A 24,666-nucleotide genomic window follows, 5' to 3' on the forward strand; every position below is an offset into this window, starting at 1 on the left:
CCCTTCATGGGGTGAGGGCTCATTCTACAAGAACACAAGTGATATCAATGGCATCGCTTCAAGAAGTACCTCTATTTGACATTTGCAGAGCAGTTACATGGAGTTCCATCCACACATTTGTGAGACAATATGCTTTAGTACAGGACTCCTCCACTGATGCATCTTTTGGGATGGCAGTACTTCAAATGACTTTGCTGCCTGCATCCTGGCAGCCGCCTCCTTCTTCAGTACTGCTTGTCAGTCACCCAGAGTGGAATACACAGAGGGACCAGCAATCAAAGAAAAAAAGAAATTTACTTACCATGTAGTAACTGGAGGTTCTTCAAGACACGTGGGGAGGATCTATCTACATTCCACTACCTGCCCTCCTTCCCCTCTGCTTCAAATCATTCTTGGATTCATGGTAGAGAAGGAACTGGAGGAGAGGTCCGCCCATAATCTCCTTGATCAGAGGCAAGAGGAGGCTGAGGGTGCATGTGTGGATCAACTGACACTGTTTTCAAGAGTTCTATAACTGTGTGCATGAAGTGCATGTTTACACACAGTGGAATACAAATAGGAACCACACATCTCAAAGAACCTCCAGTTACTATAAGTAAAGTAACATTCTCTTTTGTGAAACAAAATGCAAGTAAAGAGACAGGAGACTGTAGGACATGAGGCTATGAAGTGAACATTTAAAATTCTTCTTCTGCATATCTGTTAGAGTTAACTTTCTTTAACCAAGACACTTTGTCTATTTGACAAAATAGGAAGTTCTCATTTTTTAGTGGCTGATTGTACTCATTGTGCTTGACAGAGCCCTGAGAAACCCTCCTAATTACTTTTCTTTACAGCTCTCACTTATTCTCAGACTGAGGCTAATGTTCTGCTAGTCAAATGGGTCACTGAGTGACAAAAGACACGGCTTTATCCCTCAGACTAGGGCCCTAGAAGCAGTGGGGGCAGCCAACTATTTCCTGCTATATTGGAGAGTAAGAACAGGAATTGAGCTTGGATGTTACATGGATTTTTTTTAGGGCTGTCAATCAGTTAATTCATGTGATCAACTCAAAAAATGAATCGTGATTAAAAAAAATCATGATTAATCACAGCTTTAATTGTACTGTTTAACAGTAGAATACCAATTGAAATTTATTCAATATTTTTGGATGTTTTTCTACATTTTCAAATATATTGATTTCAATTACAACACAGAATACAAAGTGTACAGTGCTCAATTTATTTTATTTTTATTACAAATGTTTGCACTGTAAAAATGATAAAATAAATAGCATTTTTCAATTCACTTCATACAAGTACTGTAGTGCAATCTCTTTATCATGAAAGTGCAACTTACAAATGTAGATTTTTTTTGTTATATATCTGCACTCAAAAACAAAACAAAGTAAAATTTTAGAGCCTACAAGTCTACTCAATCCTACTTCTTGTTCAGCCAATCACGAAGAGAAACAAGTTTGTTTACATTTATGAGAGATAATGCTGCTTGCTTCTTATTTACAGTGTCACCTGAAAGTGAGAACAGGTGTTTGCATGGCACTTTTGTAGCTGGCATTGCAAGGTATTTATGTGTCAAATATGATAACATTTGTATGCCCCTTCATTCTTCGGCCACCATTCCAGAGGACACGCTTCCATGCTGATGACGCTCATTAAAAAAAATGCATTAATTAAATTTGTGACTGAACTCCTTGGGGGAGAATTGTATGTCTCCTGCTCTGTTTTACTCACTTTCTGCCCTATATTTCAAGTTATAGCAGTCTTGGATGATGACCCAGCACATGTTGTTCATTTTAAGAACACTTTCACTGCAGATTTGACAAAACGCAAAGAAGTTACCAATGTGAAATTTCTAAAGATACAGCACTCGACTCAAAGTTTAAGACTCGGAAGTGCCTTCCAAAATCTGAGAGGGACCAGGTGTGGAGCATGCTTTCAAAAATCTAAAAAGACCAACACCCTGATGCAGAAACTACAGAACCGAAAAAATCAACCTTTTGCTCGTGGCATCTGACTCAGATGATGCAAATGAATATATGTCGGTCTGTACTGCTTTGGATTGTTATCAAGCAGAACCCGTCATCAGCATGGACATGTGTCCTCTGGAATGATTGAAGCATGAAGGGACATATGAATCTTTAGCACATCTGGCATATAAATATCTTGTGACGCTGGCTACAAGAGTGCCATGTAAACTCCTGTTCTGACTTTTAGGTGACATTTTAAACAAGAAGCAGGCAGCATTATCTCCCACAAGAGATAATCTGAACAAGAAGTAGGGCTGATTGGACTTGTGGGCTCTAAAGTTTTACATTGTTTTGTTTTTGAATACAGTTATTTTTGAATATATAAGTCTACATTTGTAAATTCAACTTTCATGATAAAGAGATTGTACTATTATTGTTTAGCAGCGCGATTAATCATGCAATTATTTTTTTAAAATAACTGTCTCAATTTCAAAAATCCTCTGCATGAAGTTTACATATTAATTGTTACCCATGAAGTGTCCGGTCACATGATTATATGTTTGTTTCAATCTCTTCATACTGTAACTTCAAAGTACATATCTCTGATAGCAGAGCAAGAGACAGAATAGATGGGGTATAAGCCACTAGAAAAGAACATAGCTGATCACTAATCTGAAAGTGGTTGGCAACCACTGCATGCCCTGTAGTATGTCAGATAACAGTTTGAAAACTTCAGAACATTTTCCTACCCATCATGGAATTGTTCTTTCTTTCTAATAACTTGAAGAGAGGGAGTGGGAAAAACCGGGATCAAGATGACAGGTATATTCATTAAAATAAGCTACTGGTCTTGTTGCTTGTCTAAGTACTTCTGCTGTCTATCGTCTTCATAATGCCTGATCATGCCACCTTTGAACTCAATAGTAAAAATAGTAGTGACTTCAGCAGGAGCAGGATTAAGCTCTTAATCATATATTTCTCTTAGTCACCATCTGTGAAATGGTACAACCCTCTGAAAATACTTAAATATAATTGTTAGTATAATGAATCAATATACAAATATAATGGTAAAAAATAAACACAAACCCACAAAGAACTATCCTAAGGGGAAAAAATCTGATAAGACATTATTTAAAGGAAGTGTATTATATTTCAAGTTAGGTCAAGAGACAGAAAAATCACTTAAAGATAAGGTTAATGTGTGAGCCAGCCAGAAATGAGTGGTGTGTTTGTTTTTTTTTAAACTTTGAAGAATTTGGCTAAAAACATGGTATATAGTTTATTAGGAAATAAACTACAAGTGTAGGGTGCTCAGTTAAAACATCCCTGTATGACTTTCACTTTGAGGGGTAACACTATTGATCATAAAGCTGGAATTAAAAATTTATATACTGTTGTGTAACAGTATAAAAACTACTAGTAAGAGCTTTATGAATATCTTTTATTTGTAGAAAACATTTTATAGTTGTGTGCAAACACCTGAAATGTTAGCAGAACAAATGTACAAGAGGTGTTAGTGAGTTGGAAATATGACAGAAATATCACTGAAGAGCTGTTTTCCACATACAGAAAAGAAATGTTTTAAGATTTTGTAGGGTTACTCACTTACAAGAAATTCTATGAAAATGACTTTTGCTTTTAATTATCTTATTAATAGTTTCATCAGATGAAACCTGAAATGCTTAATTCAGCATTTCAAGGTAAGTTTTTTAAAGTTTGGATATTAATCTGTTACCCATCATTTTGAGAGTTAACACCAAAATTATCAATTAAATGGAATTATTTTAAGATTAAGACTAAATAAATAACTTTGTGTACACAGAGCTAATGTATAATTAAGGATTCATAAATGTGTAGCAGTTTCAAAATTCCCATGGAAATTGAGAGGAGTTCTTGTTTACATTGCATACCTGGCAAAGGATATGTGAACTATTCATGTTAGCAGAGCTCCTCGAGTTTACTTTGTGGAGTTCTAGTTTTTGAGAAAAAGCTATGTCCTTGATTATATCCATCTTGACAAGAAGTCCTCCCCCCATTATGTACTTGTAAATGACAATACCTTTAGACTGCTGTCACTCTAAAAATGAAGACTAGATCAGGTAAATAGAAGTAAATAGACAAATTCAGAGAAGTAAAAATGTCACCCACAGTACTTTTTAACACAAACTCCTCATTTCCTATTATTCCCCTTTGATCATGATTGCTTCGCCCTTCTGTATACAGTAATTGAATTTTCAGACTTAGAATCATAGAATATCAGGGATGGAAGGGACCCCAGAAGGTCATCTAGTCCAACCCCCTGCTCAAAGCAGGACCAATCCCCAATTAAATCATCCCTGCCAGGACTCATCCTTCTCCGTGATTATCAGATGGTTTCTTTAATACAGCTAATATGTATTTTTGAGGTTCTCCTTTTCTCGTATCCTTGTCACAGACTAGAGGCTTTTCCAGAACCATGCACAAGCGATGGCTCTTTCCATCACTACAGCAAGGTCCTCCTTCATACAGGTCTCCCCAAAGAGTCGGCAAATGAGCAGGTGCTTCATGGTCTGCACCTCGCCGTTCTCACATATATTCATATAATTAAAGTAACCCCATTTGATCGTATTAGTTTTTGATGTGCCAGTTTATGTGCACAGGCTATTCAGGCATCACCACATTGACCAGTCTCTATTGGCCCCTCAAGAAAAGTCCTCCTAGGGTTCCAGATCTATTTCAGTGTGCCCGACTGTGGGTAGTCTTTCATTCCATAACCTCAGTTATGCCTTACCAGCTGTTGTATCCAAAGGCACAACACTGGTTAGAAAATTCTTTTGTGATGTAAGGCACTTGATGACTACAGTAGATTAACTCAATGCTGGAACAAGTCACCTGAAGAATGGCAAAGCAGCTGGATTTGATGATGTATGTACAGAGCAGATTAAGCATTTTGATCTTGCAATCAAGTTAAGGGTATTACACCTTTTTAACAATTGCTCATCAACCCTTAGAATACCTAAATTATGGAATGAGCCTGTGTAATTTTTGAGGTAATAGGAAGGTAAGCAGAAACCTGTTGATGCTGCATCCTGTATCTACTAGATATACCCCATGGTCATAGCAAATTACTGCTTTTCACAGAGAATGTGCGATGACATTATCTTTCTGAAGCATAAAGGACAAAATCCTAAAGTCTGTGGAGTTTCAAGCAGGTAACTAAGAGCAGAATTTATCTGTGTATCATTTTCACTGTCAGCAAGGGATGTGGGGAGTGTGGTAGCAAAATGTGCTGTCCACCTGTTTGCACCACATGTCTCTATCCATAATTGATTAATATTAGGATACAAATGAAGATAAACTTCGGCCAGGTGCTTAGTATATGCATGTTTACCTACATTCGCTTTTTCATAGCTATGTTGAGCAGCTGTATTATATCTTGCCACATAGCACACCCTCATGGAAAAACATAACTTAAATTATGGGAATAGCCTTTTTCTACCCATGTTGTATGCCTAGGAAAACTGCATAGCTTTTTTTTTTCAGATGCTGGGAAATGAGGAATTTAAATGTTCTAGGTGTTCCATGCATTTTATTTTAGAGACTTTTTATTGAATTGGATATCACACAATCAATTGTTCTAATCTTTCTACAGTTTAATTTCTGTCTGAGGTAAATTAAATGAGGTGCGTCAATTTAGTTTGTGTCAAGGTTCCTTCCCCACTCTGAACTCTAGGGTACAGATGTGGGGACCTGCATGAAAGACCCCCTAAGCTTATTCTTACCAGCTTAGGTTAAAACTTCCCCAAGGCACAGATTTCTTTCTTGCCTTGGGAACCAGCTTAGGTTAAAAACCTGGTATGCTGCCACCACCAAGCGATTTAATAAATAATCCAGGAAGAGACCACTTGGAGACATTTTCCCCCAAAATATCCCCCCAAGCCCTATACCCCCTTTGCTGGGGAGGCTTGAGAATGAACAAGATGAGCACAAACCCCTTGGATTTTTAAGACCCAAAAAACCCAATCAGATTCTTAAAAATAAGAACTTTATTAGAAGAACAAAAAAATAGATAACAGAATAACTCTGTAAGATCAGAATGGAAGATAATCTCACAGGCAGCCAGATTCAAAACACAGAGAATCCCTCTAGGCAAAACCTTAAGTTACAAAAAGACACAAAAACAGGAATACACATTTCCTCCAGCACAGCGAATTTTGCAAGCCAAAAAACAAAGACAAACCTAGCACATTTTCTAGCTAGATTACTTACTAACTTTACAGGAGTTGGAGAGCTTGTATCCTTGATCTGTTCCCGGCAAAGATATCACGCAGACAGACAGACAAAAGCCTTCCCCCCCCGCCTCCAGATTTGAAAGTATCTTGTCCCCTTATTGGTCATTTTGGGTCAGGTGCCAGCGAGGTTACCGTAGCTTCTTAACCCTTTACAGATGAAAGGGTTTTGCCTCTGGCCAGGACGGATTTTATAGCACTGTATACAGAAAGGTGGTTACCCTTCCCTTTATATTTATGACAGTTTGCAAATGGGCATGTATTTAAACTTCCAATATATCATATTCATAGAGAATACAACATAATAAATGGGCCCCCTTATTTATGTGCACGGTGTCTGCTTGTTTGTGAAATAAACTTAGTTTCTCAGTGAATGCTGCAGTCAAAAATAAAAAGTTGTGGCCTCTGCTACCAGTTATAGTACTTTGTTAGGGGCTCAGTCCTGATATCATTTAACTCAGAGAGGATTGATTTCCAAGGGAGTAGGAGCAGGCCCTAAATCATTCAGACAGCAAATTTTACAAGCCAGGTTTGTTTGTTTTTTCTTTCTGACTCTTGGGTACAGTTAGGTTAAAAACAGAGAGGCTAAGATGACAAAAAGCAATGCCCAACAGAAACTGGAGATAGCCAGACTGGAAGCCGAAGAGAAAGAAAAGGAGCACCAGAGACTGGTTGAATTAAAACAACTCAATAAGGAGTCAGCGAAAGAGGCAGAGAAAGCCCAGGAGGCTGCCCACCAGAGAGCGGTGGAGGCAAAAGAAAAAGAAATGGGGGAGAGGAAAAAAGAGAGGAAGCATTCAGAGGACATTGGAAAGAGGATACAAAAATGTAATGGATGATATCTAGAGCATATCTTTAGGGAAAGAGAAAACTCAGCCCTCCTTAGTAATTTCCATTGTTAACAATTTGTTATCACTTCTTCGCACAGGTGAAGAGCCAGAAGAAACTGCCTTTGATATGCCTAAAATCTATGAGCCAATTGAATCTTTTAATCACCTAAAGGATCGTTTAAATATGTTTCTACAAACATACAATGAGAACATCCGGGGTGCACATCTGGACATGGTGTTCTTCAAAGATGCTATGATTCATTTAGTCAAGGTGGGATGAGCACTTTTTCTTCCTCCTGCCTTTTCATGACCACAGGTTTGACATTATAGCAGATTTTATTTTCTGTAATCATGTGGGATTTCAGTTATTCTGTCAAATAAAGTGGGGCATAGGCTCGTCTTTTGTTTCTGTTTTAAAGTAACATAATACAAGTCTAGATTTTTGCATAGAAATATGAAGTGCTAGATGTGCATTTAGCCACAGTTCCAAATACAGAATGGTGAGACATCCAAAGGAAACACAATTCCTTGGCGCGCCCCTCACCTGAATGGGTAATAGAGCACATCAACTTTCTATAAAACACACCTTTCCTCTCCCATCTAGCCAGAGAAGTGGACAATGGTTTTACATACAATGCCTTTCTTTGCCTTTTTATATTAACTGGGTTGCAGAAAGTAGTATTGCCTTCACCCACGCTTATCCCTCACTCTGCCCACAATGAGAAAACCCACAGTTGGGATAGCACCAAAGGGTCTTTGTAGGGAAGAGCAAGGTCAGCCTTACTCAGCCACACAGCCGTTTAGCATGGGGGCAAATCTAGCTTCAAATTTCCACTCCTGATGCACAGTATGCTGTCTTGTTTTGTCAAACCTCAGAACGTGAAACTCATTATACTTACTGCACACAGCTGATTATAATTCAGAGCACAGTGGAACCCGGTACAATGGAAACACAGAAAGGGCTTACTAAAAAGTAATATCTTCTTCTGTAAACTGCAAACCTTGTATTTCTCCACTGCACAGTGGGCTCAGCCCTGTTTCTCAGCCATTATTTAATAAAAGTTGCGGTGAGGTCGTATATTAGATTACTTGAACTAGATTACGTTAATTGAACAAAATGTGGTAAAAAATACTAGTAAATAGTAAGTAAATAAATCTAAATTACACTTGTTGAAATAACCCCCCCCAGCTTTGATGCACTGTTGAAAATTGCATTTTTGTGTTTGATTGTTGAAAAATGAATTCAAAAAATTGGGTAATCTGAAAAAAGTAAATCAGAGCAAATTAGTGAGGTTCTGTTAAAAATTTTTAGTCTGTATAAGTACTGGTGGTAATCCTGTCCGGGTATAAATTTAACTGTTCCTAAATGTATACATGTATAGATGAAGGCAAAAAGGTATGACTGTGATTGCCTGCCTGACTTCACAGGCCATGGAACCTTGACCAGTAACTGTGAGATCAAGCCCATAACTTCTGTTTGAGCTCTATCATAGCTGTTAGAAAGATATCCAATCTTGACTTAAAGACTTCTATTGACAGAGAATCAACCAAAACCCTAGGTAAATTGTTCCAATGATTAATTACCTTCCCTTAAAAATGTGAACCTTATTTCTAGTTTGAATTTGCCTAGTTTAAGCATGACAATCTCACTGTGCCTTTTTCTGCTAGGTTAAAGATCAGAGTCTACTATCAGATGTCTCTTTCTTACATAGACCATGATCAAGTCACCTCTTAGCCTTCTCTTGGATAAACTAAATAGATTGTTTATTCAGTCTCTCATTATAAGGCATGTTTCTAGATCTCAAATATTTTCATAGCTCTTTTCTGAACCCTTTCCAGATCAACATCCTTTTAGAAGAGTGGACACGGGAACTGGACACATGATTCCAGTAATGGTCTTGCTAATGCTGTACACAGAGGGAATACACTTTCCTACCCCATCTTCATATTACTTTCTACATCAGGGGATCCCATTAGTCCTCTTAGCTACAGCATCACATTGAGAGCTGATGATGAACTCTCAGCAACTGGGCTCCAGAGCCATGGACAAATATGTGACTGCTGAAGAGGATTCCCCTCTGTGCAGCTATTTATTGCTTTCTTGGCTGTTCTCCCAGGCTGGTTGCAATATACCAGTCAGACCTGTTGGGGGAGGCATTGTCTGCCCCTAACAAGCCTGCTGAATGGTGGCAAGGAGACCGAATGAGGATGCGAAGCCTAAGACTGTGCTTTAAAACACAGCTTTCATCCAGTAACACAAAACAGGGCCCACTGGGGCAAAGACTGGCACCCCCACCCAGTAATAACCTAGGTTACAGAGAAGCCCATAGCAGAGCCTATACCTGGATTTTTAAAAGACAGCTAGGAACCAATCCCTGATCTTCACTGCTGACATCCCTGCTGTGGTTGTGTGTGGGAGAATGAGTTCATTTAAAGGATTTCCCCATCCTGCTGAGCAAACCCACCAAACCTAACCCTAGAGTAGATACCACTCTCCTCAGCCCACCTTGTTCACTGCAGGCCCATTATGCTGGTGATCAGTGCAGTCATTTGCCAGTAAATTGAAGGAGAATTTGGCTCTTGTCACTAAGGGTTCATCTGCACCTCAAATTGGAAGTGTAATTTCCAGCTCAAGGAGACATCCCTGTGTTAGCTCTAATCAAGCTAACGTTGTAAACATTGGTCTCCTCAAGTTGGAAATTATGCCTCCATCTCAAAGTGTACATGTACCCTTAGGACAGGGCTAAGTATGAAGGAAAATGTGGGGTATGATCTGATCACTATTCCTTTGGTTCAAATACATTTAAAATAGTGAGATGGGAAGGAAAAGGATCTCCACTTGTGAAATGTTCTCACCCAATAATATATACAAATGCCACTACTACAGTGAAGGTGGCTGATTTTGGGAACAGAAGATTGTGCTTCTTAAACGTGTACAGTACTTTTGCTTTTGTCTATCTAGTCCAGGGGTGGGCAAACTTTTTGGCCCAGCGGCCACATCAAGGAATAGAAATTGTATGGAGGGCCATGAATGCTCACAAAATTGTGTTTGGGGTGCAGAAGGGGGTGCGGTCTCTGGGGTGGGGCTGGGGATGAGGCTTTTGGGGTGTAGGAATGTGCTCTGGGCTGGGACCGAGAGGTTTGGAGGGTGGGAGGAGGATCAGGACTGGGGCAGGGGTGCAGGTTTCAGCTGGGATTGCAGGCACTGGGATGGGGCTGGGGATGAAAGGTTTGGGGTGCAGGAGGGTGCTCTGGGCTGGGATTGAGGGGTTTGAAGAGCGGGAGGGGGAATCGGGGCTGGAGCAGGGGGTTGGGGTGTGGGGAGAGGCTCAGGGGTGTAATCTCCAAGTGGCGCTTACCTCAAGTGGCTCCCGGAAGCAATGGCATGTCCCTTCTCAGTCTCCTCTGCGGAGGTGTGGCCAGGCAGCTATGCACGCTGTCCCATCCGCAGGAACCACCCCTGCAGCTCCCATTGGAGTGCATAGGAGCCAGAGTGGGACCATGCCGTGGCTTCTGGGAGCCATGTGGTGCAGCCCCCAACCCTGCACCCGGGCCAGAGCGGGGCCGAGCCACGTGATGTGGCCCCAGACCCAGTGACCTGGCAAGAGCACTGGAGTGGGGCCAAGCCACATAGTGCATCCCCCAACCCAGCGCCCCCACCGGATTGGTGCCAAGCTGTATAGTGTGGCCCCCGACCCGGCGCCTCGGCTGGACTGGAGCCAAGCCATGTGGTCCGGCCCCTAACCCAGCACCCCGGCTGGAGCACCGGAGCAGGGCCGAGGCATGTGGTGCGACTTGCGGGGCAGCTTAAAACGGCTTGCATGCTGAATGCCCACCCCTGATCTAGGTACTTACATGACACTCATGACCATGGTATGGGGATGTCTCAGAATCATTAATAGATTTTATCATCATGATGCCCATGGAAGACAGGGCAACAGGAATGCCATTTCACAGATGGAAGACTGACTCACAGAGTAGATTAAGTGAGCTATCCAAAGTTGCACAAAAAGCTTATGGCTGACCTCAGAATTGAGCCTAGGCTTCCTGTATTCCAGCCCAGGGCTTTGTCCACTAAACTATCCTTCCTCTCCCCGATATTTTGCAGTTACATTAATAGCTCTCAGTCTGACACTACACCAGTAACTCTGATGACTAATGAGTTACTTTAGATTTACAGAAATGAGAAATCAAAATTGATGTTAATTTTACAGTGAACAGTAAGGGAGATATAGAGCATAAGCTTTATATGGTATTACAGGAAATCCTGTAGAAATCTATTCTGACATGACAACATTGTTATCATTTAGTAATATTTAAAGTGGAAATGGCACTTCCTGTGCTATAATGGTATGTTGTGTTTACATGTGATTGGTTTCTCATACAAATAAAAGCTTTTCAAAATTAAAAGATTTGTAATATATAAAATAAAAGTGTGATAATTCTAAGGTTCTCATTACTAATTTGAAGGTTCCCATTGCTATGGTGGCTTAAATTGTTCTGGCACAAACGTTCCATATATTTAGCAACAAACTGCCATGTTGATCTGTAGATTTCCCGTGTGATTCGCACCCCTCGTGGAAATGCTCTCGTAGTTGGAGTTGGTGGCTCAGGAAAGCAGAGCTTGACTAAACTGGCATCATTCATAGCTGGCTATGCTACGTTCCAGATCACTTTAACAAGGTAGGCTGTTGAACAAGATATATTTCAAAAATGTGTACTTTGATTTCTGTGTTTTGGATTCCTTCTACAAGCAGAGCACATAGTGGCGACCACAGTTGAGAATGGAAACATGTGCATCCTTAAGAGCCTTTTAAAAATGTTTGCCTTTATTTTCTGTGCTGAAATTCTGTGTGTCCTCCCAGTCTGAATGTCTTTTTTCAACAAGCAAAAAATAACAGGCTAATACCTAAGATTACTGTAATTAAAAGTCTGGAGAAATTTTTTTTTCTTAATTTGGTTTACTTTGTGCATTTGAGAGTGTGTTTTGTGTGGTTTGTGTGTTTGCCATGCATCATTAATCCCTTTTGTGTTTGAGTGGGTCTTTAAGAGTAACAGAGAAAGGGGGCAACATTATCCTCTTTTTAAAAAAGGAATGATGACAGAAAACAAATTGGGTATGTTTATTTAAATGGAGACTTAAAATGGGCTGTGGCTCTTTAACACTCTAAATGGATATTCTTGAGCATAATTACATTGTTTGTGCATTGAATGCAAAGATATTTTTGCTGGGCACATTTGTTTACCAACATCCCTGTTTAAAAGTTTTGAGCGGCAACACAACTGTTTTTTCTCTAGATCATACAACACTTCAAACTTGATGGAAGACCTGAAGCTCTTGTACAGGACAGCAGGGCTACAAGGAAAGGGCATCAGCTTCATTTTTACAGATAATGAGATCAAAGATGAGTCTTTCTTGGAATACCTGAATAATGTTTTATCATCTGGAGAGGTACAATTTTTATTTTTTTGTTTCTTTCATCCTTCTCGGTTTTGTAATCAGGGAGCAGAGAGAGGGCCTGATTATGGGCAGCTTGATTCATGTGAGTAGTCTCTTAGACATCATGGTAGCAGTTGTACAAATGCAGTCTCAAGTGATATGTGGCACTGGAATCTTAATACAAATTGGTCAGCTCTCCATCACAGAATCTGACTGTGTGGTGAGGCAAAGCTGTAGCAGCCCTCAGTGGTGAAAGAACAGGTTAAAGACTATTTAGAAAAACTGGACATGCACAAGAACATAGGCCCAGATCTAATGCATTCAAGGGTGCTGAGGGAGTTGGCTGATGTGATTGCAGAGCCATTGGCCATTATCTTTGAAAACTTGTGGTGATCAGGGGAGGTCCCGGACAATTGGAAAAAGGTAAATATAGTGCCCATCTTTAAAAAAGGGAAGAAGAATAATCCGGAGAATTGTAGACCAGTTAGCGTCACCTCAGTCCCTGGAAAAATCATGGAGCAGGTCCTCAAGGAATCAATTTTGAAGCACTTGGAGGAGAGGAAGGTGATCAGGAACAATCAACATGGAGTCACCAAGGACAAGTCATGCCTGACCAACCTGATTGCCTTCTATGATGAGATAACTGGCTCTGTGGATATGGGGAAAGTGCTGGACATGATATACCTTGACTTTAGCAAAGCTTTTGATATGGTCTCCCATGGTATTCTTGCCAGCAAGTTAAAAAAGTATGGATTGGATGAATGGACTATAAGGTGGATAGAAATCTGGCTAGATCGTCAGGCTCAATGGGTAGTGATCAATGGCTTGATGTCTAGTTGGCAGCCGGTATCAAGCGGAGCGCCCCAGGGATCTGTCCTGGGGCTGGTTTTGTTCAACATCTTCATTAATAGTCTGGATGATGGGATGGATTGTACCCTCAGCAAGTTTGCAGATGACACTAAGCTGGTGGGAGAGGTAGATATGCTGGAGGGTAGGGATAGGGTCCAGAGTTACATAGACAAATTGGAGGATTGGGCTAAAAAAAATCTGATGTGGTTCAACAAGGACAAGTGCAGAGTCCTGCACTTAAGAAGGAAGACTCCCATGCACTGCTACAGGCTGGGGACCGACTGGCTAATCAGCAAGGACCTGGGGATTACAGTGGATGAGAAGCTGGATATGAATCAACAGTGTGCCCTTGTTGCCAAGAAGGCTAATGGCATATTGGGCTGAATTAGTAGGAGCATTGCCAGCAGATTTAGGGAAGTGATTATTCCCCTCTATTTGGCACTGGTGAAGCCACATCTGGAGTATTGCATCCATTTTTGCACTCCCCACCCCAGAAAGGATGTGGACAAATTGGAGAGAGTCCAGCGGAGGGCTGGGAGACATGATTTATGAGGAGAGGCTGAGGGAACTGGGATTATTTAGTCTGCAGAAGAGAAGAGTGAGGGGGGATTTGATAGTAGCCTTCAACTATCTGAAGGGGGATTCCAAAGAGCATGGAGCTAGGCTGTTCTCAGTGAACAAGGAGCAATGGTCTCAAGTTGCAGTGGGGGAAGTCTAGGTTGTATATTAGGAAAAACTATTTCACTAGGAGGGTGGTAAAGCATTGGAATGGGTTACCTTGGGATATGGTAGAATCTCCATCGTTTATAGTTTTTAAGGCCCTGCTTGACAAAGCCCTGGCTGGGATAATTTAGTTGGGGTTGGCCCTGCTTTGAGCAGGGGGTTGGACTAGATGACTTCCTGAGGTCTCTTCCAAGCCTAATCTTCCATGATTCTATGAAAATTAGTGCAGAGCTATTAATCCCTTAGAATGAAAATGTATGAATCGGGGCTTTTAGATATCTTGACAAACTCAAACTGAGACACATTATAGAAAAAAAGGAGGAGATCTGAAACAATGTAAACTTTGTTTCTTAAACATTTATAAAGTTTTCTGTTTGATTCAGAGTTTTAGTAACTTTCAGAAGTAAAATAGGCTTGTGCAGGAAGGAGGTAAAGTTTTATATCTAAAATTACTAACATACCTTGTATTTAGGGTGGCAGGTTTTGTTCCTGAGAGGTGTTTTAACTAGTTAACACTAAAAGGAGGGAAATGAACCTCAGTGTATTAAAACAGCAAGTAAAATTAATCATAGTGGGTCTGATTCTCCGTTCTTAGACCAATTTGTTACCAGTGTGAGTCCTCTGGTTTTGATAGAGTCAATGACATAAAACTGATGAAATGGTGTGAAGCAAGGGGCCCAATGTGTTTGTATCAGAACTATATGCACCTGCTTGGCATGCTCTGTGAACAAGAGCTTCCACAGTACATCATTCCAGTCACAATAGCCCACCAAACTGCTTTTAAAAAATCTGCTTCCTTTTGTTAAGGTCTCCAACTTGTTTGCACGTGATGAAATTGATGAGATCACTAGTGATCTCATACCTGTCATGAAAAAGGAGCACCCACGTCGACCGCCAACCAATGAGAATTTGTATGACTATTTCATGACCAGAGTCCGTCAGAACCTCCATGTAGTACTTTGTTTTTCACCAGTGGGTGAAAAATTCCGAAACAGAGCCCTGAAGTTCCCTGCTCTTATTTCTGGTTGCACTACAGACTGGTTCAGTAGGTGGCCTAAGGATGCGCTGGTTGCAGGTGAGTGTTAGCTGCAGCTCTGGAGTCTTGCTATGCTGAATCTGGAAATTTAATGAAATCAAGCTCTATAATCACTGTGAAGTAAATAGGGAAAATTCCCCCCTCCCTGAAAGGGCAAGCTTCTTCGACTCATAATATTGGATTTAAGCTTTCATTTGTTCTGTTTGAGGTTAATAGTAGTGTAGTGTGTGACACCCAGAATCATAAAAGATTCTCTTATTTCTCTTTTAAAGGCAAAAGTCCATTATATAAAAATACTTAAAATGTGATACTGGAAAAATCCTTCACCCTTAAAGATACTCTTTAGTCATTCAAAGAAAAGATTAAAAACAAATAATAAATACTTTATTTTCAGAAACAAGAACAAGTTTTAAATTGTAATTGGTTACCCTCTAAGTTTCCTTCTCCCCTCACTGCCTTTTCTAAGGTGCTCCACTTCATATTGTTGCATGCTGTCCAAATATCTGCTGAATCCATTACTCTCTATAAGTTGCCTGGAAAAATACCAGAACATCATTTAGTAAAATCTATTTCTGGACCCATTGTTTAAGTAAACTGATAGCTAATATTTTGAAAACATTCCATATTGTTGAACCTCACCTGAAAAAGTCCTGATGTGAAAACGCTGAACAAAAGAGAGAAATTAAACCCACACATTTGAAACCAGTCAGGTAGGGAATTCTTCCTCAAAATATGACTAGAGTGTCTGCATATTTAGCAGATAAGCCACAAAAGAATAATTAGCCAACACGGGAGAAAGAAATGTGAAGATTATGCTGGTCGCACTTTTTTCTTCTGGGAGGATAGCTATATCATTAACATCACAAATGAGAATATTTTAATGAAATTATCTTCAACGCAATTGTTTCTGAAGAAAACTTTTATTATAGAGTGCTCACTTTCTCACTAAGTTAGTAGTTAATAGGAATGTTCTGGAGGTTCTTCTGCAGAAAATAGGTGATGATGATGATGTAGGGTCTGGAGAGTAGAGGGAATAGGTTCAAAACCAGTGAGGATGGTAGTTTTAATTCAAAAGTAACATGAATGTTCTACCTATGAGTTGGAATAAAAGGGATTTAATAGAATGTAAGTTTTCAAAATAAGCAGAGTTGATAGCTCTATTTAACTACATGAGCAATACAATGAGTTTTTTAGAGTAACCGCCTCAATTTCAGAAAAGCTGAACTCGCACAACTCCCTTTGAAGTTAATGGGAGCTAAGAGTGCTTAGCAGCTCTGAAAACTGGGAACTAAGGAATCCTGGGCAGGAGATTGGCACAATGCCTATACCTGTCTTATACCCCATTTTCAAGATAGGCTGTGTCCTGATCCCTTTCACAGGGGTAACTTCACCCTGAACATCGATTTTGGTAAAAGCCAACCCATACTATTGAGAATAAATGTGAAAAAATAAAGGAGTCCATCCTTGTGTGAGAGTATGGCAACAGAGTCAAGGAGAGGATAACAAACTCAGTGCAAATCTGTCTGTCTTTTGTGGGAGAGTTATGTTCAAACAGTAACTGTCAGATATGTAGGCCAAGGTTGTAAGGTGTCAATGCCCACCTTGGCTGTGAACAGGACTATTAGATGAAGGCAAACACTGAAGGCTGAGTTCTGGATCAGCTGTGTAAGTACAATGCATGTTTCTTTCTCTTTCTCTCATATGGCCTGAACACAGTAGGTGGAATATGGTGATTGCTACAGATGGGGGGCTGTATGATTCAGGAGTTAGGTGCTGGGATATGGAATATTTTACCTTTAAGTCATTGATTTGAAAATAGCAAGATCAGAAGTGACTAAGACCTCTTACGTTCTGTTGGCTGCTCAAATGCCTATGTGAAATGAATAAGTATTGAGACTACCAACTCTAGTGACCAGGAGTGTCTCCCTATTAGCAATGGCCACTAATTTCAGTAGCAGTCTCTGAGGGTAGTATCAGTAGAATGAAGCTTTATTTAGTGGCCACAGGGCTTGGTGATAAGCAAAATATCACCATATCATAACCTGTAGTGTCTTAGCCAGGCCATATGGGGAACTTAATTGTCAGTGATCAACCTCTCACATAAATAAATTTCCTAAGTATCTTGGAAAGCTGAGGTATCACATAAGCATTTCCTATATAACTTCCCCCAGTTGTTTAGTTTGTTTTTAGAATGTAGTGCTAATGAAAGCTGCCAAACAGACAGCATTGCAGGCTCTCAACCAGAGCTTGACAAAACAATTTCTTGCTGAAAAATTGGTTTTGGGGGTTCCAAAACTATTTGTGAATTCAGTTTGAATTTGACAAATAGTTTCAACCAAAAAAACCCAAAAAACAAAATCAAAACAAAAAACCCTGAAAAGCTGACATTTTTTATTTCAACATCTTTGAAAAGTTTAATTTTGACTTGACTTTTTATTTCAAAAGGGCATTTCAGTTTCAAATTCAACCAATTAAAAAACCCACAAAGGGTGAAAAATGGCTAAATCACAATAAAAAATCTGAAAAAAAGCTTTGTTTCAAGTCAATTGAAACATTTCTGTGAAAGCCCCTCCTGTATCACACTTTAAAACAGATTTGTTGGTTCGTAATATCTAGAGTTCCAGGCAAATGTGCAGAAGAGAATAATATGCTATGTCTCAGGTAGCCAGAACCCTTTGTGGAGAATCTAGTTGCAGATGTCTTTAGCCAACAAGTGTTTCCTGATCTGTTCAGTACTCTGATGCAGATAGTACGGTGTGTGTTTGCATATGGACCCATATAAATAAAAAGCTATTTAAAAATATGCCACTTGTTCAGCCCACATACACTCCAAAAAATGTCGTTGAGTTCAGTGGCTTTTCAAGACCTGATAGTTAAATTAGGTAAAACTCTTCTCCATGATGTTGCTGACACACTGCATGCTGTCGTAGAATTTTTCTTCAATATTTGTATGTAAGAAACTAATTTAAATGGGTTAGTTCACAACCTTTTTTTCCTTTCTCTAAAGTATCTGAACACTTCCTATCCTCATATGAAATTGACTGTACCACTGAAACCAAGAAGGAGGTGGTGCAGTGTATGGGCTCTTTCCAGGATGGGGTAGCAGAGAAGTGTGTTGACTACTTCCAGAGATATAGACGTTCTACACATGTGACTCCAAAATCCTACCTATCCTTTATTCAAGGATATAAAGGTACCTACAAAGAAAAGCATGCTGAAGTGAAGACAGTGGCCAATAGGTAAAATGCCTTATTTTGCTCCTTTTTCTCCCCCCACCCCATGGGTACAGAACAGCTCTTGGCAATCAATGGTGATCTCAATTGATGATTCTGATCACTTTATAAAGAAAACAGTGATGTTGGATTTGAATTTTCCTGTCAGGTCTTTCATTCTTTTTTAAAATTAATTTTAATTAATTAATTAAAGGGTATTAATTTAATTTGATCCAATACTAAGGCCATTTTTTGGCCTACAAGTATTTAAATCTATAACAATGAAATAATGTAAGTGGTACTTAACAGGCAAGTAAACATATGAATCTTAGTTTGCTTTTCAGAGCAATTCAGTCATAAATGACATCACTTTGCACAGTAAACTCTTATTTCCATATTTTTCACATGAGCAGTGGAACATGTACATGTGGTATGATTTTGCACTCAAAAGAACATCTAGTTTATCAGAAGGGTGCTTTCTTGTTAAAATTTCATTTTGTTTTATGTGAAAGAGATGGGTATTAACCTTTCTGTGAATTCTGGAGCATCTCTCGCATTCCTCTGATGCATGCTTTCTGCTTTCATGGCCCAAGAGCCTCAGTATACCCTCTGCAGATTCAGGATGATGGACCTTCTACACAAGAAAACCCAGCAAGGTGGTTTGATATGGTCCAGAGAATTTTCAAATATGTTGCTTAAATCAACCAAGTCTCTCTACAGTTCATATTTAAATATGTTTAAAATAGTGTGTAAATCAAGGAATGATGTGTAAATTCAATTGCTTGGCCCCTGCAGCACCAGCCTACCTTTGCAATTAAATAGGTTACAACCAGTATTGGACACCTTCAGCAAGGAATCAGACTGTAGCTTACTTTACTACAGTTCATACTTTGGCTTTGTTGCCAAATGAATCAATCATCTTGCCTTTCTGTTAAAGGTTACGGTCTTTTAAAACCACAAGGCCAGACCAAATCCCTGACCTTCCCAGCCACCATAGATCTCGGATCAGTGCACGTCTTCCAAGGCTTGGCTTTAGTGGTTGGCAACATCTGGGTCCCTAGCCTGCTATTGGCCTGGCAGCTCCGTTCTGTTGCTCTACTCATCCTCTCCTTTTTTTATACTGTATCTGAAGCAGCTAAGTTCTTTGCTTCAGTCCCTGCAGCCACTCTGTCCTCTGACAGGCAGCTCTGTGCTGCTGTGTCTGGTGATTCATGCTGCCTGAGCCTTCATGTATCTTCCTGTCTAGAAGTAAAGAAACCTAACATTTTCAGCTTGCCAAAAGAGTAGCGACTTTGTCACATCATTGCACTGGGAGCTCATGTTGAGTTGTTTGTTCTCTATGATGCCTAATCGCTTGTCAAAGGGCTAACAAGATCCTTGGATATATAAAAAGTGAAGAAGTGAATAAGGGTAGGGAGATGATTTTTACCTCTGCACTATGGCATATATGGCATTGGTGAGACCAGTACTGGAATACTGAGTACTGTTCTGGTATCCTCATTTAAAAAGGAGGCTGAAAAATTGGAGAGGGTTCAGAAAAGTCACAAAAGTGATTTAGGGGCTGGAGACAATGCCTTACAGAGCAACATAATAAGCTCCATCAGTTTAGTTTTTCAAAAAGAAAATTGAGAGGTGACTTGATGACCTTCATGGAAAGAAAATGCTGTGTTCTAAAGGGCTCTTTAATCTAGTGGAGAAAGGCATAACAAGAACCATTGGGTGGAAGCTGAAGCCAGACAAATTCAATTTAAAAATAAGGCACAAATTTTTAACAGTGAGGGTGATTAACCAAGCAAAGTAGGGAATTCTCTATTTCTTAACATCTTCAGTTCAAGATTGGAACATGGTGCATTAGCCAAGTAATTGGGCTCTGGTTAGGGGTAATTGTGAAATGTGTTATACAGGAGGTCGGGCTAGATGATTTATTGGTACCTTCTGTCCTTAAAGTCTATGAATTTTCCCAGCCTGCTCTACAGCCATTCCATTCTTTGGCTCACTTTGGTTGGGCATTACCTTATAATATTTGTTCATGTAGGCTTTTCAACCTAGAAATTAAATGTTTCATTCATTCATTTGATGTCACATGATTCAGGTTGCAGGATCAAGGTACTTTTGAAACTCTAGCCAGAACAAATGCCCAGTGATTGGGTGCTTAATTTTTTAGTGTTTCATTATGAGATGTTTCTAAGGATCCCAATTATCAGAAAATGCTTCCCACCCTCTGAAAATCAGACTTCTTTGAGTGAACCACAAATCAGAAATGACTTCAAAAAGTTGGATGCTATGTTTAACTGACTTCCCTGTAAAGTAATAGTTTCACAGTTTCAAGAATTACTACAGAGAGAAGCTTTTAGTTAGAAATGGGGAAAGCACCTTTTACAGGCCATGGGTTCCCTTACGTGGTTATCTACTGTTCAATCTCTGGTCTTGAGCCCAACAATGATCGCTGTCAAGTGATTAAAAAAAAATAATCACGGTTAATTAATAATAATAATAATAATAATAATCACGGTGTGATTAATCGCACCATTAAACAATAATAGAGTACCATTTATTTAAATATTTTTAGATGTTTTCTACATTTTCAAATATATTAATTTCAATTATAACACAAAAAGTGTACAGTGCTCACTTTATATTTATTTTTAATTTCAAATATTTACATTGTAAAAAACAAAAGAAATAGTATTTTTCAATTTGCCTAATATGAGTACTGTAGTGCAGTCTCTTTATCATGAAAGTTGAACTTACAAAGGAAGAATTATGTACAAAAAATAACTTCATTCAAAAATAAAACAATGTAAAACTTTAAAACCTATGAGTCCACTCAGTCCCATTTCTTGTGCAGTTTATTGCTCAGACAAACAAGTTTGTTTGCATTTGCAGGAGCTAATGCTGCCTGCTTCTTGTTTACAATGTTACCTGAAAGTGAGAACAGGCGTTCACATGGCACTGTTGTAGCTGGCATTGCAAGATATTTACGTGCCAGATGCACTAAAGATTCATATGTCCCTTCATGCTTCAGCCATCATTCCGGAGGACATGCGTCCATGCTGATGATGGGTTTTGCTTAATAACAATCCATAGCAGTGCGTACCGACGCATGTTCATTTTCATCATCTGAGTCAGATGCCACCAGCAAAAGGTTGGTTTTCTTTTTTGGTGGTTTGGGGTCTGTAGTTTCTTCATCGGAGTGTTGCTCTTTTAAGACTTCTGAAAGCATGCTCCACACCCTATCCCTCTCAGATTTTGGAAGGCACTTCAGATTCTTAAACCTTGCGTTGAGTGCTGTAGCTATCTTTAAAAATCACACATTGGTACTTTCTTTCCATTTTGTCAAATCTGCAGCGAAAGTGTTCTTAAAATGAACAATATGTGCTGAGTCATCATCCGAGACTACTATAACATGAAATATATGGCAGAATGCGGGTAAAACAGAGCAGGAGACATACAATTCTCCCCCCCTAAGGGGTTGAGTCACAAATTTAATTAACACATTATTTTTTTAATGAGCATCATCAGCATGGAAGCATGTCCTCTGGAATGGTGGCCGAAGCATGAAGGGACATACAAATGTTTAGCATATCTGGCATGTAAATACCTTGCAATGCCGGCTACAAAAGTGCCAGGCGAACACCTATTCTCACTTTCAGGTGACATTGTAAATAAGAAGCAGGCTGCATTATCTCCCGTAAATGTAAACCAAACTTGTTTCTCTTAGCAATTGGCTGAACAAGAAGAAGGACTGAGTAGACTTGTAGGCTCTAAAGTTTTACATTGTTTTATTTTTGAATGCAGGTTTTTTTGTACATAATTCTTCATTTGTAAGTTCAACTTTAATGATAAACAGATTGTAGGAAATGCAGGAAAACATCCAAAATATTTAATAAATTTCGACTGGTATTCTATTGTTAAACTGTGCGATTAAAACTGCGATTAATCGCGATAAATTTTTTTGAGTTAATCTCATGAGTTAATGGCAATTAATCGACAGCCCTAATATTCAACCATCTTTAGTCAGTGTGTGCATGGTGAGTTCCAGAGGTCTTTCTCTGTTTTGAATTGTCTTAACAGAAAATTCCTATTTAACCTGTGAAACACCCATTTCTGATAGTAGTGGAAAGTTACATAATGGAAAACTTTGATGACAATTTTTGTACCAATTTCTGTGACATGAAACATTTTTGGCAGTAGCTTTCATATTCATCTTGTTGGTAGAATCATTTTAAAAGGAGAATTATAAAATAGCTGAGGAACCTGTTATGCTCTTTGATTTGTATTTTAAATTGTAGAATGAATACTGGATTGGAGAAATTGAAAGAGGCATCTGAATCAGTGGCTGCTCTAAGCAAAGTGCTGGAGGTTAAAGAAAAGGAGCTTCAGGTTGCTAATGAAAAAGCTGACATGGTAGGCATAGCTTTTTACGCACAGTGCTCTTTAACTTCTTGTGCTTTGTTTAATTTTCTCATTGACAAGGAATAATTTAAGAAGGAGGAGTCAATTAGGAGTTAAAAAGGGATCTGTGGTATAGCATGACAATAGTGAATGCAATATCTTTATTTGAATATCCTAATAGTTCATGAACATAAAATTAGACAGATGGATTTTTACACTGGAAATTAATACACAGTAACAAATTCTTTCAGCAGTGTACTTTCTTTGATATTTGGTTTTTGTGTTTTTCCCCTTTTTTAGGTTTTGAAAGAAGTCACTGTGAAAGCACAGGCTGCTGAGAAGGTGAAAGCTGAAGTACAGAAAGTGAAAGATAAAGCCCAGGCAATTGTAGACAGCATCTCAGCAGATAAAGCCATTGCTGAAGAAAAGTTGGAGGCTGCTAAGCCTGCTTTAGAAGAGGCAGAGGCAGCTTTAAAGGTCAGTATTACAAGACAGGGACAAGTAGGACTTTCATTTTCAGAGGATGTGCTCCATAGAAAGTAGGCTGGTGGGTTGAGCCACGTACCCTCCCAGTTGACAAACATTTCCCTTTTATCTCATAAATGTCGGTCAAACTCAATATGCTCATGAGTTAGTTAATCCTACAACAAAAGGAATGCTTTCAACACTTAAATACTGATTGTGATTTTTCATGTTAAACTCGCTGCAACTCACATATGTAAAAGCAGCTCAAGTCCTTGGGTTTGATATCACACTGGTAACCAGCTAATGCCACTGCTGGTATTTTGTTCAAACACTGCTGAATAGACAGTGACTAGAGTGCAAACCTGCTTTATTCCATCCTAACATAGGTCACTTCCCTCTTGTCTTAAATTTTCTCCTATTATGTATATTGCACCCAAGTTTATTGCTGTCCTACCTGGTTTGCGTCCTCCTTCATGACTACTTCTGTCAGGTCTCCAATACCTGGAAACACTGTTGCCACTAGTTTTCCCCATGCTCCCTCTGTCTTCAGCTTTGGCCACTACTCCAAAAGACATCTTTGCTGTGAAGTGTTTACGCTGTAATGGAGTAGCACATTCTGTATGTTCTCGGTAGTGGTAATATCTGTTTCTGCCCATGACTTTACATTATGCATCACTGGGAGTTTAGTTTAGTTTTAGTTTAGTTTAGATCAGTGATACTCAGACCTCAGTGGTTCAGGAGCCAAATTAGCAACCAACATTACCCAAAAGAGCCACAGTAGTGTGAATTAATTCCCTATTATTGTTACAGCAAAATGACTGACCATATATTCTACAATTAGTTAATAACAGTAAAAGCATCCAGATTGGTTAATAACTTAGATCGGTTAATAATTAAATCACACAGTGTTTTCATATCATGTGCTGCAAAGAGCCGCAGGAGACCCATTAAAGAGCCACTTGTGGCTCCTGAGCTTCAGCCTGAGAATCACTGGTTTAGATCTTGTACTGTATAATTCAATGTATTTACACTAGTATGTAAAGTGATGATAACTCAGCAGAGAATTTTTGATGGAGAATAACTTCAGTTCCCATTGCTGAAACCTGTTAATCTAATAGTGGAGAGTGGTTGGGGTGGGAACAGAGAGTCTCTGAAGAGCAAAGCAATGAGTGGGAGGTATGGAGTAGTGATGGGAAAAACTCTAGGTTTGCAGGCTCATGTCAAAGTAGTATTCAGACTTTCAGATGCTTTCCTTAACTCTTGAGCAGCCCTCCCCCCAAATGTCTTTCTCACTCATGCACATTATTCCTCCAAATACACCCTTCCTTCCTCTTATCTGCTCTTTTAGGGAGGAGGCGGAAGATGATATTGGCCTTGCAGGGTTGATTTTTTTTCATGAAAAAGTGATTTGAGAGGCCTTCTCTTCACATAAGAGTAGTGGCTTTTGTGCACACTAAGATGTTAGAACACTATAGTGCATT

General features: G+C 39.4%; 1 protein-coding gene across 6 annotated transcripts in view; it reads left to right on the plus strand.

Moving 5' to 3' along the window:
* DNAH5 (dynein axonemal heavy chain 5) overlaps window positions 1-24,666 on the plus strand; it is a 307,171-nt gene that overhangs the window by 206,639 nt on the left and 75,866 nt on the right. For all 6 annotated transcript variants that reach the window (XM_073332323.2, XM_078851640.1, XM_078851639.1 and 3 more), the window contains 7 exons: window positions 7,164-7,336; window positions 11,618-11,748; window positions 12,364-12,517; window positions 14,885-15,152; window positions 18,121-18,352; window positions 22,618-22,732; window positions 23,021-23,197. In XM_073332323.2, coding sequence (XP_073188424.2) covers window positions 7,164-7,336; window positions 11,618-11,748; window positions 12,364-12,517; window positions 14,885-15,152; window positions 18,121-18,352; window positions 22,618-22,732; window positions 23,021-23,197 — 1,250 coding nt within the window. The remainder of the gene's footprint in view (window positions 1-7,163; window positions 7,337-11,617; window positions 11,749-12,363; window positions 12,518-14,884; window positions 15,153-18,120; window positions 18,353-22,617; window positions 22,733-23,020; window positions 23,198-24,666) is intronic.

Source organism: Lepidochelys kempii, chromosome 2 (assembly GCF_965140285.1).
Source record: "Lepidochelys kempii isolate rLepKem1 chromosome 2, rLepKem1.hap1, whole genome shotgun sequence".
NCBI lineage: Eukaryota > Metazoa > Chordata > Testudines > Cheloniidae > Lepidochelys > Lepidochelys kempii.